This window comes from Pantherophis guttatus, chromosome 8, assembly GCF_059756535.1.
Source record: "Pantherophis guttatus breed Tessera chromosome 8, ASM5975653v1, whole genome shotgun sequence".
Lineage (NCBI taxonomy): Eukaryota > Metazoa > Chordata > Lepidosauria > Squamata > Colubridae > Pantherophis > Pantherophis guttatus.
Genome location: NC_142070.1, coordinates 43,881,497 through 43,894,190, shown reverse-complemented (window position 1 = coordinate 43,894,190; position 12,694 = coordinate 43,881,497). Strand labels below are relative to the sequence as shown.

Genomic DNA, 12,694 nt, shown 5'->3' with positions numbered 1-12,694 from the left:
AAGCATTTTTTTTACAACCTCTTCAGCCGAAGAGGTTGTAGAAAAAATGGTTTTAAAAGGTAAAAAAAAAAAAAGTTGGCCACGCCCACTCAGTCATATTACCCCCCCACCAAGCCACGCCCACAGAACTGGTAGTAACAAATTTTACATTTCACCACTGCCTTGGACCAGTCATTCTCTCTTAATCCCAGGAAGCAGACAACGGCAAATCACTTCTAAAACCTTACCAAGAAAATTGCAGGGACTTGTACCCCTCCACAAAACAAACAAACAAACAAACAAAAAAACGAAGTTGCATGTGTGAGATAACAAATGTGTATTTCATCTCCTTCTATTCTCACAGATATGTCTGGAACTTGCCAGTTACTCATTTAATTGTCTCCTAATCTTAATTTGTCATCGTGTATTAACCAGTGATTGCAGTTTATGAACAGTTCACAAAGTATATTAATAAACTAGATTGTTTATCAATAACCATGACTTGAAGTTGATCATGGTTTATGATAAATCATAATTGTATTCAGTGGCAGTCAAGCATGCAGTAGTATAGTGTGTGCTGTTCTGGGGCACACATACATAACTGCCCTGCCACTACATTCTGCACCAGCTGAAGCTTCCAGACACTCTTCAAGGACAGCCCTAAGTACCGTAGTATATGCTATAGTAATCCATACCAGGACGTGAATGACTGTGACCACAGCATCCCAAGTCTTGTTCTTACAATGAAATTATCAAAGCATGATGAAACAAGGGGCTTGTTTATTCGTTGACTTATCACAGAGCCAGATCCTAATTAGGTCTATGAGTGAATGATGGGTTCTATGCAGTGGTGGAATTCAAATTTTTTTATTACTGGTTCTCTGCGCATGGCTTGGTGGGTGTGGCAGGGGAAGGATACTGCAAAATCCCCATTCCCTCCCCACTCTGGGGCCATCCAGAGGTGGTATTTGCCAGTTCTCCAAACTATTCAAAATTTCTGCTACCAGTTCTCCAGAACCTGTAAGAACCTGCTGAATAGCACCCCTGGTTCTATGACTAAGGGAGGACTAGACCTTGGATCTCCTTGTTTCTAATCTAATATCTAATTATCAAATGGAGCAAAGCATATTACAAATTTAAAGCACCATATATCTTTTTCAGTCAGATACACCTCAGAAAAGGTCACTAACTTCTATGGATCTTGCTAATCAGTTGTGGACAGGCCAAGGAGTAGTAACAGGTAAGACCTGTCTCATTAAGTACAATTTTCAAAAATGACTATAGGACTATATGCTTTAGGATTATAGGAAAGATTTCAAAATTATTATTTTTAACATGCTGGCATTTGTTGGAGAAAGGGGTAAATTAAGGAATGTTTTTATTCCACCTTTAAGTTAAATGCAAATGATAAATGCTGCATGACTTAAATGTTAAAAAGTTGCAGCAGCAAATCAATTTCTGCATTTTCTTTTCAAGCTTGGTCTTGGCGTTCATTTCCTTAGCATCCAACCATTGTACCCAGAGGGCACATTCTTTAAAAAAGTAAAGTGCAACTAAAGAAGTATTTAAGATTTGATTAAGTTTGTAAAAAAATCAAGAGTTCAGATTGCAAAGATAGGTCTGAAAAGGAAGATACTGACTCTTTTTCTAAAAGTTGAAAGAGTGAGAACAACTCCTGAGGAAGGGGAACAGCTACTTTAGAGCCGATACAGGTAGGTTCATATTGAGATAGGTGGTTCCTTAGAAAGCTAAATTCAAAATTCATTAAGGCCAAAGCCAAGACTTTTAATTTGGAAAAAATGGTGCTCAACCATGCAAGTCTTTCAACATAGTCTTCTAGTATTATTCATTGCTTATCCACCTAACTTATCCACCTGAAGTTTTTGGATGCATTTCAATAATAGTCCTTCATTGAATACATTGCTTTAGATAAATTGGATGTAATTAAGATACAGACAACTGCTATGGGGGTCTATCTGGCTCAGTTGCAGTTGGCACACTAGATGTAATTATGTAGCCACTACTGAGGTTGGGAATTGTCTGTCTGGAGAGAGCACAGAGTCAAGGAGTGCTTCTAGAAACCTGCTTTTTGAGAGAAAGTACAATCCCACCCACAACAAGCTGAAATTAATCCAAGAGCTAATGAACAATCCTCGATAGCCTCTGGACTTAATTACAGCTTGTTTACTTTGTACAGCATTATTGAACTTAACAATTGGCTAAGGATTAGTTGTTTCCTTGGAGTTAAACCTCTGAGAGTAACTGAACTACCTGCCATTTGCATTCTTGAGAAATCCATATAACAGCTATCAATGATTTCAGGTAGAGATTGAACAGTAGGAAAAGAACACAGAAGACCAAGCACTTCAATGTCAAAAGTCATCTCCCATCACAATCCTGTAACAGTAAATAGAGTAGATAGAATAGGGCCGAAAGGCCCAGCCCTGCTGGGCAATCCAGTAAAATAATGTTTCTGTAATCCACATTCAGTTCTTGTGTAGATCATCTTCTAAACTGATCAAAGCAATCCTGGTTTCATATGCTGGCCAAAAGCCTGAGTGAAATGGTCAGCCTCTTTCAGATGTGTTAGTAATTACAGGGATACTACTTCCTTGATAAATTTAGCCAGAAATGTTGCACTTGCGAATTCTAAGACAAGGAAATATTTTGATGATTGTGGTGAAATAGGGGTTTGACTCAGAGAAGGGAGAAAAAAAATGCTGAACAGTTAGAAAACAGATATCTGAGGGCTGGGAAAGTAGAAAACGTGAGAAATAAATTCAAAACAATTTGCCTTGATTGTGATATGAGAAACTTAGAAGAAAGTTGATAGGTTTTCAAGTGTCTGTTGCAATACTGAAACCTCATTGAAGTACATTCCATTCCTGCCAACTCCTACTTTGAAAAGCTGACAATAATGAATTTCTTTAGGGTTGAAGGATACATGTTTGAGGAATACAGTGTAATGATCAATGGCTAATCAATTTATCATCTCAATATCCATTCAGATTATAGCAGAAAACATATTTACTGAAGTGGTTTGAATGGAGTATTGGAGGCTAACTTTACCCACAGCCAGGAGTTCAATCCTGACCAGCTCAAGGTTGACTCAGCCTTCCATCCTTCTGAGGTTCGTAAAATGAGGACCCAGATTGATGGGGGCAATATGCTAACATTTGTAAACAGTTCAGAGTGCTGTAAAGCACTATGGAGTGGTATATAAGTCTAAGTGCTATTGCTATAGCTCCTGTCCTCATTTAATACCCACAATGTGCTTTATGTGGAGCTACCTTTAAAGGCCATTTGAAGGTACAATTGGTGTAAAATGCAGCAATTAAATAACTTATTACTTATTACGTATTATCTGTGTGCCAGGAACACACTAGATCTGTGATACAGATACTGTCTTAGTTGCTAATATGCTTCCAGCTGCAGTTTGGTATTGGACTTAACCTATCTAACCCTATTAGTTGAAGTATTTGCAGAACCACTTCATCTACCCAGAGGAACTGGTGTGCTATGTGCATTCTGGAAAAACTGTTGGTTTTCTTGAAGTAGGTTGCTGAGGCAAGGCAGACTGTTTTTCTGTAAACTACAACTCTTGGACCAAAATATAATTCTTCTAAACTAGGAATTATATGTAAAGAAAAGCAACAATAAGCAATGTTTTTCCTTCTCGTTCTGCACCCAAACTAATTATTACTATTTTAAAATCTTCTAAACTTAGCTGACCATCTGTGCAACATAACTAGTACCATGTCAGAATACCTTCCAGAATTCCAAATATATTCTTCCCTGTAAGTGAGATGCATCTGAAGTGAAAACAATTTTCCAAATAAAAGTATAAGTGAATTGCAAAACTCCCGTAGGCTCATCTGATGATGTGTTGAAAGATGAGAAGACATAAAGAAGCCATTGTTTTTGCAATATTGAAGTAAATATTTACATATGATCATATGCACAACATTTCTCTTCAGTTTATTTGGTCTAGCTACTTCAATATTTATATATTTAACAACACTTAGGTCCAACCAGAGAGACTTTGGACGGTGCTCATACTAAATATAATAACATAGCACAATCTGATCTGCTTCAACCTGCAAAGCAAATCCCTGTGGGCTTTCCCATTGACATTTCCATACCTTTTTTTTTTTTTTTAAATTTGATTTATATGCCGCCCTTCTCCGAAGACTCAGGGTGGCTTACAATGTGCTCAGCAATAGCCTTCATCCTTTTGTATATTTATACAAAGTCACCTTATTGCCCCCACAAACTGGGTCCTCATTTCACCTACCTTAGAAAGGATGGAAGGCTGAGTCAACCTTGAGCCTTGGCGAGATTCGAACCCTGCAGTAATTGCAGGCAGCTGGTCTTAATAAGCTTAATAACAGGGTGCCTTAAACCCCTGTACTACCAAGGCTCTTCCTGAAATCTATTCATCTAGATAGGAGATAGAGAAGGGCCAAAGGAGGAATCAGTAATGAGAAATTGTCCTCAGCTGGCACTGCAATAGAGCCAGCAACACCTATAACCGTGATGGTGAACCTATGGCACGCGTGCCAGAGGTGGCACACAGGGCAGTTGTGGATTTCAAAATTTTTTACTACCGGTTCTGTGGGTGTGGCTTGGTGGGTGTGGCAGGGGAAGGATACTGTAAAATCTCCATTCCCTCCCCAATCCAGGGGAAGGTTACTGCAAAATCCCCATTTCCTCCTGATCAGCGGGACTTGGGAGGCAGAGAATAGATGGGGGCAGGCCAGTCAGAATTTTTACTACCGGTTCTCTGAACTATTCAAAATTTCCGCTACCAGTTCTCCAGAACTGGTCAGAACCTGCTGAAACCCACCTTTGACGCAGAGCCCTCTCTGTGAGCACGCACGCCATCACCAGCTGCTCTTCTGGTTTCCGGTGTGCACATATGCACCAGCCAGCTGGTCTTTAGGTTTCCGGCGCTCTGGCAAGTGCATGCATGCGCACACACGTGCGTTCCGGTTTGGGCACTCGGTGCCAAAAAGATTCGCCATCACTGACCTATAAGAAGCTGTGCTAGCAGGCAAAATATTCCTTCCTCTCCCCAGGAATTAAAACAGGGAAAGTAGGACAAAAGCAGCAGAAAACTGTACAAGTACTACCTGGATTACAGCAGCAGCTGGGATTGGGGTCATGTGACTGCATGGTTTAGGACTGACAATTCTATTGTCATTGTATTGTCATCCAAAATGCGGAGGTCTTTAAGTGGGAAGTGGGAAGATTCTCGGGTAAGGAATGTGGGGGTTTGTTATGGGGAAGCCCTCGGAGGCCCGTCTCAAGTTGGATTTGAGTTGAGGGGGTTCTATGGTGCAGCAGCTGAGGGGATGCAGGTGCATATCAGCACAGAGTGGCCGAGAAAAGGAAGTCACAATCCAGCGTGCAGGAAGGTGGGGAAGTGACTGGCAATTTTCCTTGTGGACTTTCCCATTGACTTTGCTTAGGGGAAGCTGGCAGGAAAAGTTGCTAATTGTGATTAGGTGACTGCAAAATGCTGCAACTGTTGTAAGTGCAATGCGGTTGCCAAGCACCTGAATCACAATCATAACTGTAGCATTGCTGGAAAAGTTATGTGCATGAGGACCAATCATAAATACTTCTTGTTTAGTGTAGTGGAAGATTCATTGAATGAGTGATTGGTAAACAAGTACCATCTGTGATACATTTCTTGGTGATGCAATTAAGGGCACACAGTTACAGAATCTGGGTGTCTTTCCTGGTTTAAATTAGCCGCCTCTGCAGCACAGAACGAACACTAGAAAGTAAGCTTCTGAAAAATAATCAGGGTTATATCTTCTGGTTGCAGTGGACTATGTCTACTTAAGTCTCAATTGCCCAATTCTTTTTTTTCTTACAGGTTCACAGTTCCATGCCAGGTCATTCCAGAAAAATCCATCTCTCTCTAGGAGAAGATTTCAAGTTGCTTAATGACATATAGGAGCAAGAAGAAAAGAAAATGGCACAGTCAAAATCCTCAATAATGCAGCAATCTTTAGGAATACTGAAATGTTGTGTCTGAGTGTTCAGTATGTGTGCATATTGCCTGAATGTGGAGTGCCATTTGGTTTCTAAAAGCATAAAATTCTACTAAACTGAATAAGAAAGAGGCCTTCATGTTTCTATTTTCACAATTATAGCTAAGCCAAATTATATATAGGTCCCAGGCTTCATTTTGTGACTCTCGAAAATAGTAATTGGTCATGGTTTTTGCTTTCTTCTGCATTTTAAATGTCTTCAACTTTTCTTCCCTGAAAGAGTTGAACATTTCTGTATTCCTCTGCAATGTGTTCCTTAAAGTCTTCTGATATAAAACAGCACCCTTTGTTAAAAACAAAGAATAAAATAAAACATGATCCTCACCACAAAATATTGCCCTAATGGAAACAATTCTTACCTAAAATTTAGTTTGTTTCCTGCAGAAAAAGGTCTTTATTCCAAAAGCCCTTGAAACATGCTTGTGGGGCCTTTTAAATATCTTTTTAAACTCACAGATTAGAGAAAATGTAGGCATTTCAGTGTTTGGACTACTCAAATGTATAGCCCCTTTACATGGGGCTATGCTTGAAGAGCATTCAGAAGCTTCAACTTGTGCAGAATGCGGCAGCACAGGCAGTTCTTGGGGCCTCTAGGGTGGCCCATATCCAACCACTGCTCCATGAACTACACTAGCTCTTGGTTTGCTTTCAGATGCAATTCAAGGTGTGGGTTATTACCTTTAAATCCCTGCATAGCATGGTCCATATTATTTGAAGAACTGTCTCACCCCCTTGGGATTGGCCCATCCTACCCATGCTGGCAGAGCATGCATGCTGCGGGTCTCAGCCACTTGGCCACACTTGTGCTGAGCCCTCACAATTAACTGGAAACTCATGGAATGTTTGCCAGATGTGGGTTTAATTTCGCTACAAGTCGGCTACAAGTTTCGTTGAGCTTTACAAATTCAAAGTCGGTGCTGAGAGCTTCTGCCTCAGCGCCCGTTTTCAAGGCAATGCCCCGCCCCTCAAATTGCCTAGGCGCTTTGCGTCGGCTCTCTCAGCTGTTCTGTGGCCTGGATCAAACAAGCCGCCTGCTCGTCGCTCCCCGCTCTTCCTGAAGTCATCCGACAGCCCTGTGAGTCCAGCTCAGCTCGCCGATCGATCACCCTGTGCAACCACCACCGTCTGTGTCCCCAGTCTTTGCTGCTGCACAGCCCTCCCCTTTGATTCCTCACTGTGGGTCCTTGCATCAGGCTCCTTGCCGCCCACCCGGGTTCCTGCATTTTCGTCTTGTCTGCAGCTCGTGTGTTGAGCTGCGGACGTGGCTTGACAGGCGACTCCCTCTACCAGGAGTCCACCTGTAATACATAAAGGAGAGAAGTTAATGACTCCCCGGGTTAGTCAGGGTATTTCCGGTGAAACCGTCGTAACAGCCTGTCAGCATTGATATCTTCTGCCTTTACCCATGATGCCTCTGTGTCTGGGTATCCCTTCCAGATATCTCACCCTACCCCTCTACAACTGAGAATCAAGGACTTTGTCTATTTCGTATTGGTCATCACACACCGGTCCAGGCATTTAATTACATGGCATAATATTTTTTGCAGGTTTTAATAGGCTGCTGTGAAACACAGGATGGATTTTCTCTAACAGGCACAGGAGCTTAAGGGCTACCATGATGGGGTTAATCACTTTAATGATTGTAAAGAGACCAATGTACTTTGGTCCTAGTTTTTTACTAGGTAATTTTAGTTTTATGCATTTTGTGGACAAGTACCCTTGATCCCCAACCTGGAACGGTGTATGATCAGCCCTTTTCTTGTCTGACTGTTGTTTATATTCCTTCGCCGCTATGTGTAACGACTGTTTGACTTGCAGCCACATCCCATGGATCTTATTGGCCCAACCGGTCGGTTCTGTTGCTGTCTCTGTTCCTGATGCCTGTATTTCCAGTTCTGGGGGGTGGGGGGAATCTTGTCCTGTCACTATCCGGAATGGGGTAAAACCGGTACTGTTGTGCACTGCATTATTGTAAGCTACTTCTGTAAACAGTATCAACCCAGACCAATCCGTTTGCTGATATGACACATAGCTTCTTAAGTAATGCTCTATCATTGCATTAGCTTGTTCCGCTGCCCCGTTGGTGCTGGGGTGGAAAGCCAAACTCAACCCTTGTAACAATCCTATCAGCTGTATGAAGTTCCGCCAGAAGCGAGCAGTAAATTGCACCCTCTGTCTGAAATTATGTGATGGGATACTCCGTGTAGGCGGTAGGTATATTGTATAAAAAATTTCGCCAACCGCTGAGCTGAGGGGAGATGTTGCATGGGATAAAGTGTGCCTGTTTGGAGAACAGGTCTATTATGGTCCAAATGACTGTATTGCCGTTGCTCTCCGGAAGGTCCACGATGAAATCCATAACAATTTCATCCCATGGACGTTCGTGTTTGGCTACTGTTTGTAATAGACCCAAGGGTTTTCCCGGCCATGGTTTGTTTATGGCACATATTGTGCAACCTCGTACATATTCCTCAATGTCGAAACGCATCCTTGGCCACCAGAATTGGCGCCTCGCAAGGTGTAGCATTTTGAGGAATCCAAAATGCTCAGCAGGTTTTACATCATGGCATTGTTTTAAAACAGAACCTCTGAGGCTGGCGGGTATATATAGCCTATTTCCCCTCCAGGCAAGACCCTCCCTATGGGTGACTAACAAGGCGTTATCCTTAACCCACTTATCCTGTTTCAATGCCTCCCGTAATGCAGTAAGCCACGGGTTTATCGGTTCAGTCCCATGCATCTGGCTATTTGTCCTAGTGGTATCATGGCTTGTATGACTGTTATATTGGGGCATACGGGACAGAGTGTCTGCCAAGAAGTTTTTCTCAGCAGGTACGTATTTCAGGGCAAAATTAAACCGGTAAAAATACTGCGCCCAACGTACCTGCTTGGGGGATAGTTTTCTGGGAGTTTGGAGAGCTATCAGATTTTTGTGGTTGGTCCAGACCTTGAATGGCTTCTCTGCCTCCTCCAGCAAATGTCACCATGTCAGAAGAGCCCACCATATGGCGAAGGCCTCCCAAATTGCCCAACCCTTCTCTGTATGTATGAACTTATATGAGGTGTATGCGCAGGGCTGGATTCTATTCTGCGTGTCTTTCTGCAATAACACTGCGGAAGCGGGTGACTCATTTGATCCAGACCACAGAACAGCTGAGAGAGCCGATGCCAAGTGCCAAGGCAATTTGAGGGGTGTGGTATTGCCTTGAAAATGGGTGCTGAGAGGCAGAAGCTTTCAGCACCAACTTTCTCTCAGCCATAATTGAGCCCTCACAATTAACTGGAAACTCGTGGAATGTTTGCCAGATGTGGGTTTAATTTCGCTACAAGTTACGTTGAGCTTTACAAATTCAAGGTCAGCGCTGAGAGCTTCTGCCTCTCAGTGCCCATTTTCAAGGCAATGACCCGCCCCTCAAATTGCCTAGGTGGTTGCGTTGGCCAGGGCCGGATTTAGATGAAAAGAGGCCCTAGGCTATTCCACTTATGAGGCCCTTTCACCTATAGTGAAGTGTAATTTTAATTTTGCTAACAATTTGAATGTAGGCCCCTCTTGATCTTGAGGCCCTAGGCTGAAGCCTAGTTAGCCTATAGGAAAATCCGGCCCTGGCGTTGGCTCTTTCAGCTGTTCTGTAGTCTGGATCAAACGAGCCACACGCTCATTGCTCCCTGCTCTTCCTGACGTCATCTGACATTGCCGTGAGTCCAGCTCAGCTTGCCTGATCAATCACCCTGTGCCACTACCACCGTCTGTGTCCCCGGTCTTTGCTGCCCCACAGCCCTCCCCTGTGATTCCTCACTTCGTCTTGTCTGTAGCTCGTGGGTTGAGCTGCGGACGCAGCTTGACAGCAGGGCCCCTCAGTCAAGGAATTTTGGCTGATGGGGTCCATGAGAAGGGTCTTCTCTGCCGTACCTCCTGCCCCTGACGTTCGATTGGCTCCCACCCTTTTGATCTTCTGCAAGAGCCTAAAGATCTGGTACTGGTGGATAGCTTGGGATCCCAATGGGACAGCATCACAATGGAGGTGGTTGTGATGCAATTAAGAGGCAGCCCCACCTCCCTCCTGTGCATCCTGTTCTCCCCTTCCCATCTTTTAACTATAATTTTATATCTTTGATTGAAATTCTGTTTTTATTGTTTTAGAAATATTCCATGCTTTTAATGCTGTAAGCCGCCCAGAGTTCCTTTGAAAGAAGATGGGCAACAAACAAATCTAGTAAACAAACAAATAAATATGCACTTAAAGGTTATGCATACTGTATACACATGCTGAAAGCATACATCAACCAGAATAAAAACTGAACTCAATATGTTAATATAATTCCATGGTGTATATCCTTAGATGAGCAGATTCTCACCTTTGTAATCGTATCTATTTTGTCATTTTTCAATGATGATAATTACGGTTATGATGATTGATGTTGAGAGCTTTGGATTCGAACGGAAATTTGAAAGTGCTTCAGCCTTTTTACACCCACATAGCACCAGCCAGCCACTTCTTAACTTTCTGAACTGTGTAGCTGTCCTTAGCAACTGAAGTGCAATTCCAAGATTTGATTTGGGGAGTTTCATAAGGTGTTATATGCAGAGCCCTGATAATCATTACAAGTTGGGATTGCCCAATTTGTCCCAATCTGGGATTGTGCCCAATCTGGATTCTTTCCAGATTACCTAGGTGGAGCACATGCTAACTCTAACCACCACACTAATCATTGTACCAGCCATCTTGTCTTTTAACTTAATTAGTATGTTAACTCTATTAATAAGTTAAGTATTAAAAGACAGTGCAAAAGGAATCAATATTTTTTCCTGAACAATGTTTTTAGTTAAGAAAGATTTTGTTGTACTATTTGGAAGCAGAAATCTCTATGTAGAAATTAGAATTCAAACTTCCCTGCCTCTTTTTTCTGCTGTATAGTCTCCTTGCTATAATTTTTGGCCTATCTATTTGTTATATAAAATGTTTTCAAGCAACATACTATTGTAGGTAGTTTTCCTTTGCCATTTTAAAAATATAATTCCTAATTGCCTTTTTGCTGTTTATTCAGCTTGTGACTATTGAAGGATAATTTAGAGAGCAATTTCACTTATTGCCAATTATTAATAAGTCAAAAGCTAAAAAATAATGCAGATGAGTTTATTCATGCAGAATAATATCTTAGGTACATCATCACGAACTGAATCTGTTACTGAATTTTCAAGTTTTTGTTTTCTATAATTTTTAATGTCAAATGTAAATCAAATATTTTTGCCTACTCATTCAGCAGCCCAATTTATAATATGTTTCAAAATCCAATGAATCTGTGAAAATGTATATAGAATGTTAAAGTTTAGAAATTACTTTCTAAACTTTAAATTTGTATTTTTATGAGAACTTACCCAATTTACCCTTTCCAAATATATATGTGTAATTTATATATTGAAATAATTTTTTTAAAAAATGTTAAGTGGTATAACATGATGAATGCATACAACTATTAATAAAAAAGCGCTTCCAAAACTGTATATAGTATTAAAAATCTGTATGTTAGCTTTAATGCATATAAAAATGCATAAAACTTTTACCCAGTTATTTTTAAAAGCAAATTTGCATATCAATTTGGCAAGAGATTAAAATAAGATACCGTGGTAAAATGTGCAACCTGGAAATTAAGATGAACTCATTGCCTCAAGAATCATGTAGGCAGCTTCATTGCTGCACTAAGAAGGTTTTCAATAACACTGGAGCCCAAGGAATGTGTTTCTTCGGAAATATTGGTTTAGTATAACGACCAATATAAGACATCATCCAGAGAATTTTATAACAATTAAAAGTGATACAAAATGACATCATTAAAAATATGAAAACGATATATAATGATTAGCTGCCTAAATGTGAAATTAGTAGCTATATAAATCAAATAAATAATAAACAGACGTTGCACCAGGTAACAACATTTAGATAAGATTTAAGTTGTCTGCCAAATAAATGCTTTCCTAAGGCATTTATAGAAAAAAATATTGTGATAATTGTTGCTGTATCAGTGACCCAAAACTCCAGACCCTGCACCTTCTATCACACTTTGAGATTGCATGCTGAATTTCTGAGCCAAAATGACAAATTGTGCACGTGTGTTTGTGTATTTTTCATTGTCTTTGCATTCATAAACCTAGTAGAGACTCCTCTCCCATTGCCATTTTTAACCCTGGCTTTGGATACCCATTTACAGCCATTTTTGCAAGTCAATGTCAGACATTATTTGGGATTTTTTTCCAAGTTTGAAATTGGAGGTTTCAATATCCCAATTTGTATTGTGAACCCCCCCCAAAACAAGGTTAATGGAAACAACAGTTTGGGTTACCTTTCATCACCTCCCATATCCATTGGAGTCACCAAAATCAGATGTAAAAAAAAAAATCAGCCCCATACCTTTTAACAGTCGCTCTGTGACTTTTTGAAGCTCAAGAGGATGAATTGGAGCCCTTTTCAAATACCTGAAAATATTTCAGTGAGAGCAGTTTGAGACTGGTTGAAAAATATGTTCAAGGATGTAACAGGTTCTATGGATGCACAAAGAGCAGGATGTAGCTGTGAAAGCTATTTTATTAACCAGAGATGGGGAAAAAAAGAATTTGAAATAGCTTCCATCTTGATTTTAGGGAGCAGACTAATTGC

The 12,694-nt window shown here is 40.8% G+C and overlaps 1 protein-coding gene and 1 long non-coding RNA gene across 3 annotated transcripts in view; one reads left to right on the top strand and one right to left on the bottom strand.

Moving 5' to 3' along the window:
• The window catches only part of FAM149A (family with sequence similarity 149 member A), a 51,610-nt gene extending 45,500 nt beyond the window's left edge, over positions 1-6,110 (top strand). For both annotated transcript variants that reach the window (XM_034401440.3, XM_034401441.3), the window contains exons 13-14: positions 1,141-1,219; positions 5,864-6,110. In XM_034401440.3, the coding sequence (XP_034257331.1) occupies positions 1,141-1,219; positions 5,864-5,934 (150 nt within the window). In that variant the 3' untranslated portion in view covers positions 5,935-6,110. The remainder of the gene's footprint in view (positions 1-1,140; positions 1,220-5,863) is intronic.
• Positions 6,111-6,883: 773 nt separating this feature from the next.
• On the bottom strand, positions 6,884-10,006 carry LOC148112608 (uncharacterized). The gene is made up of 2 exons (XR_015729111.1): positions 9,839-10,006; positions 6,884-7,339 (listed from the first exon to the last, which is right to left on the bottom strand). It is a non-coding gene; the product is annotated as an uncharacterized LOC148112608 (long non-coding RNA).
• Positions 10,007-12,694: the final 2,688 nt, after the last annotated feature.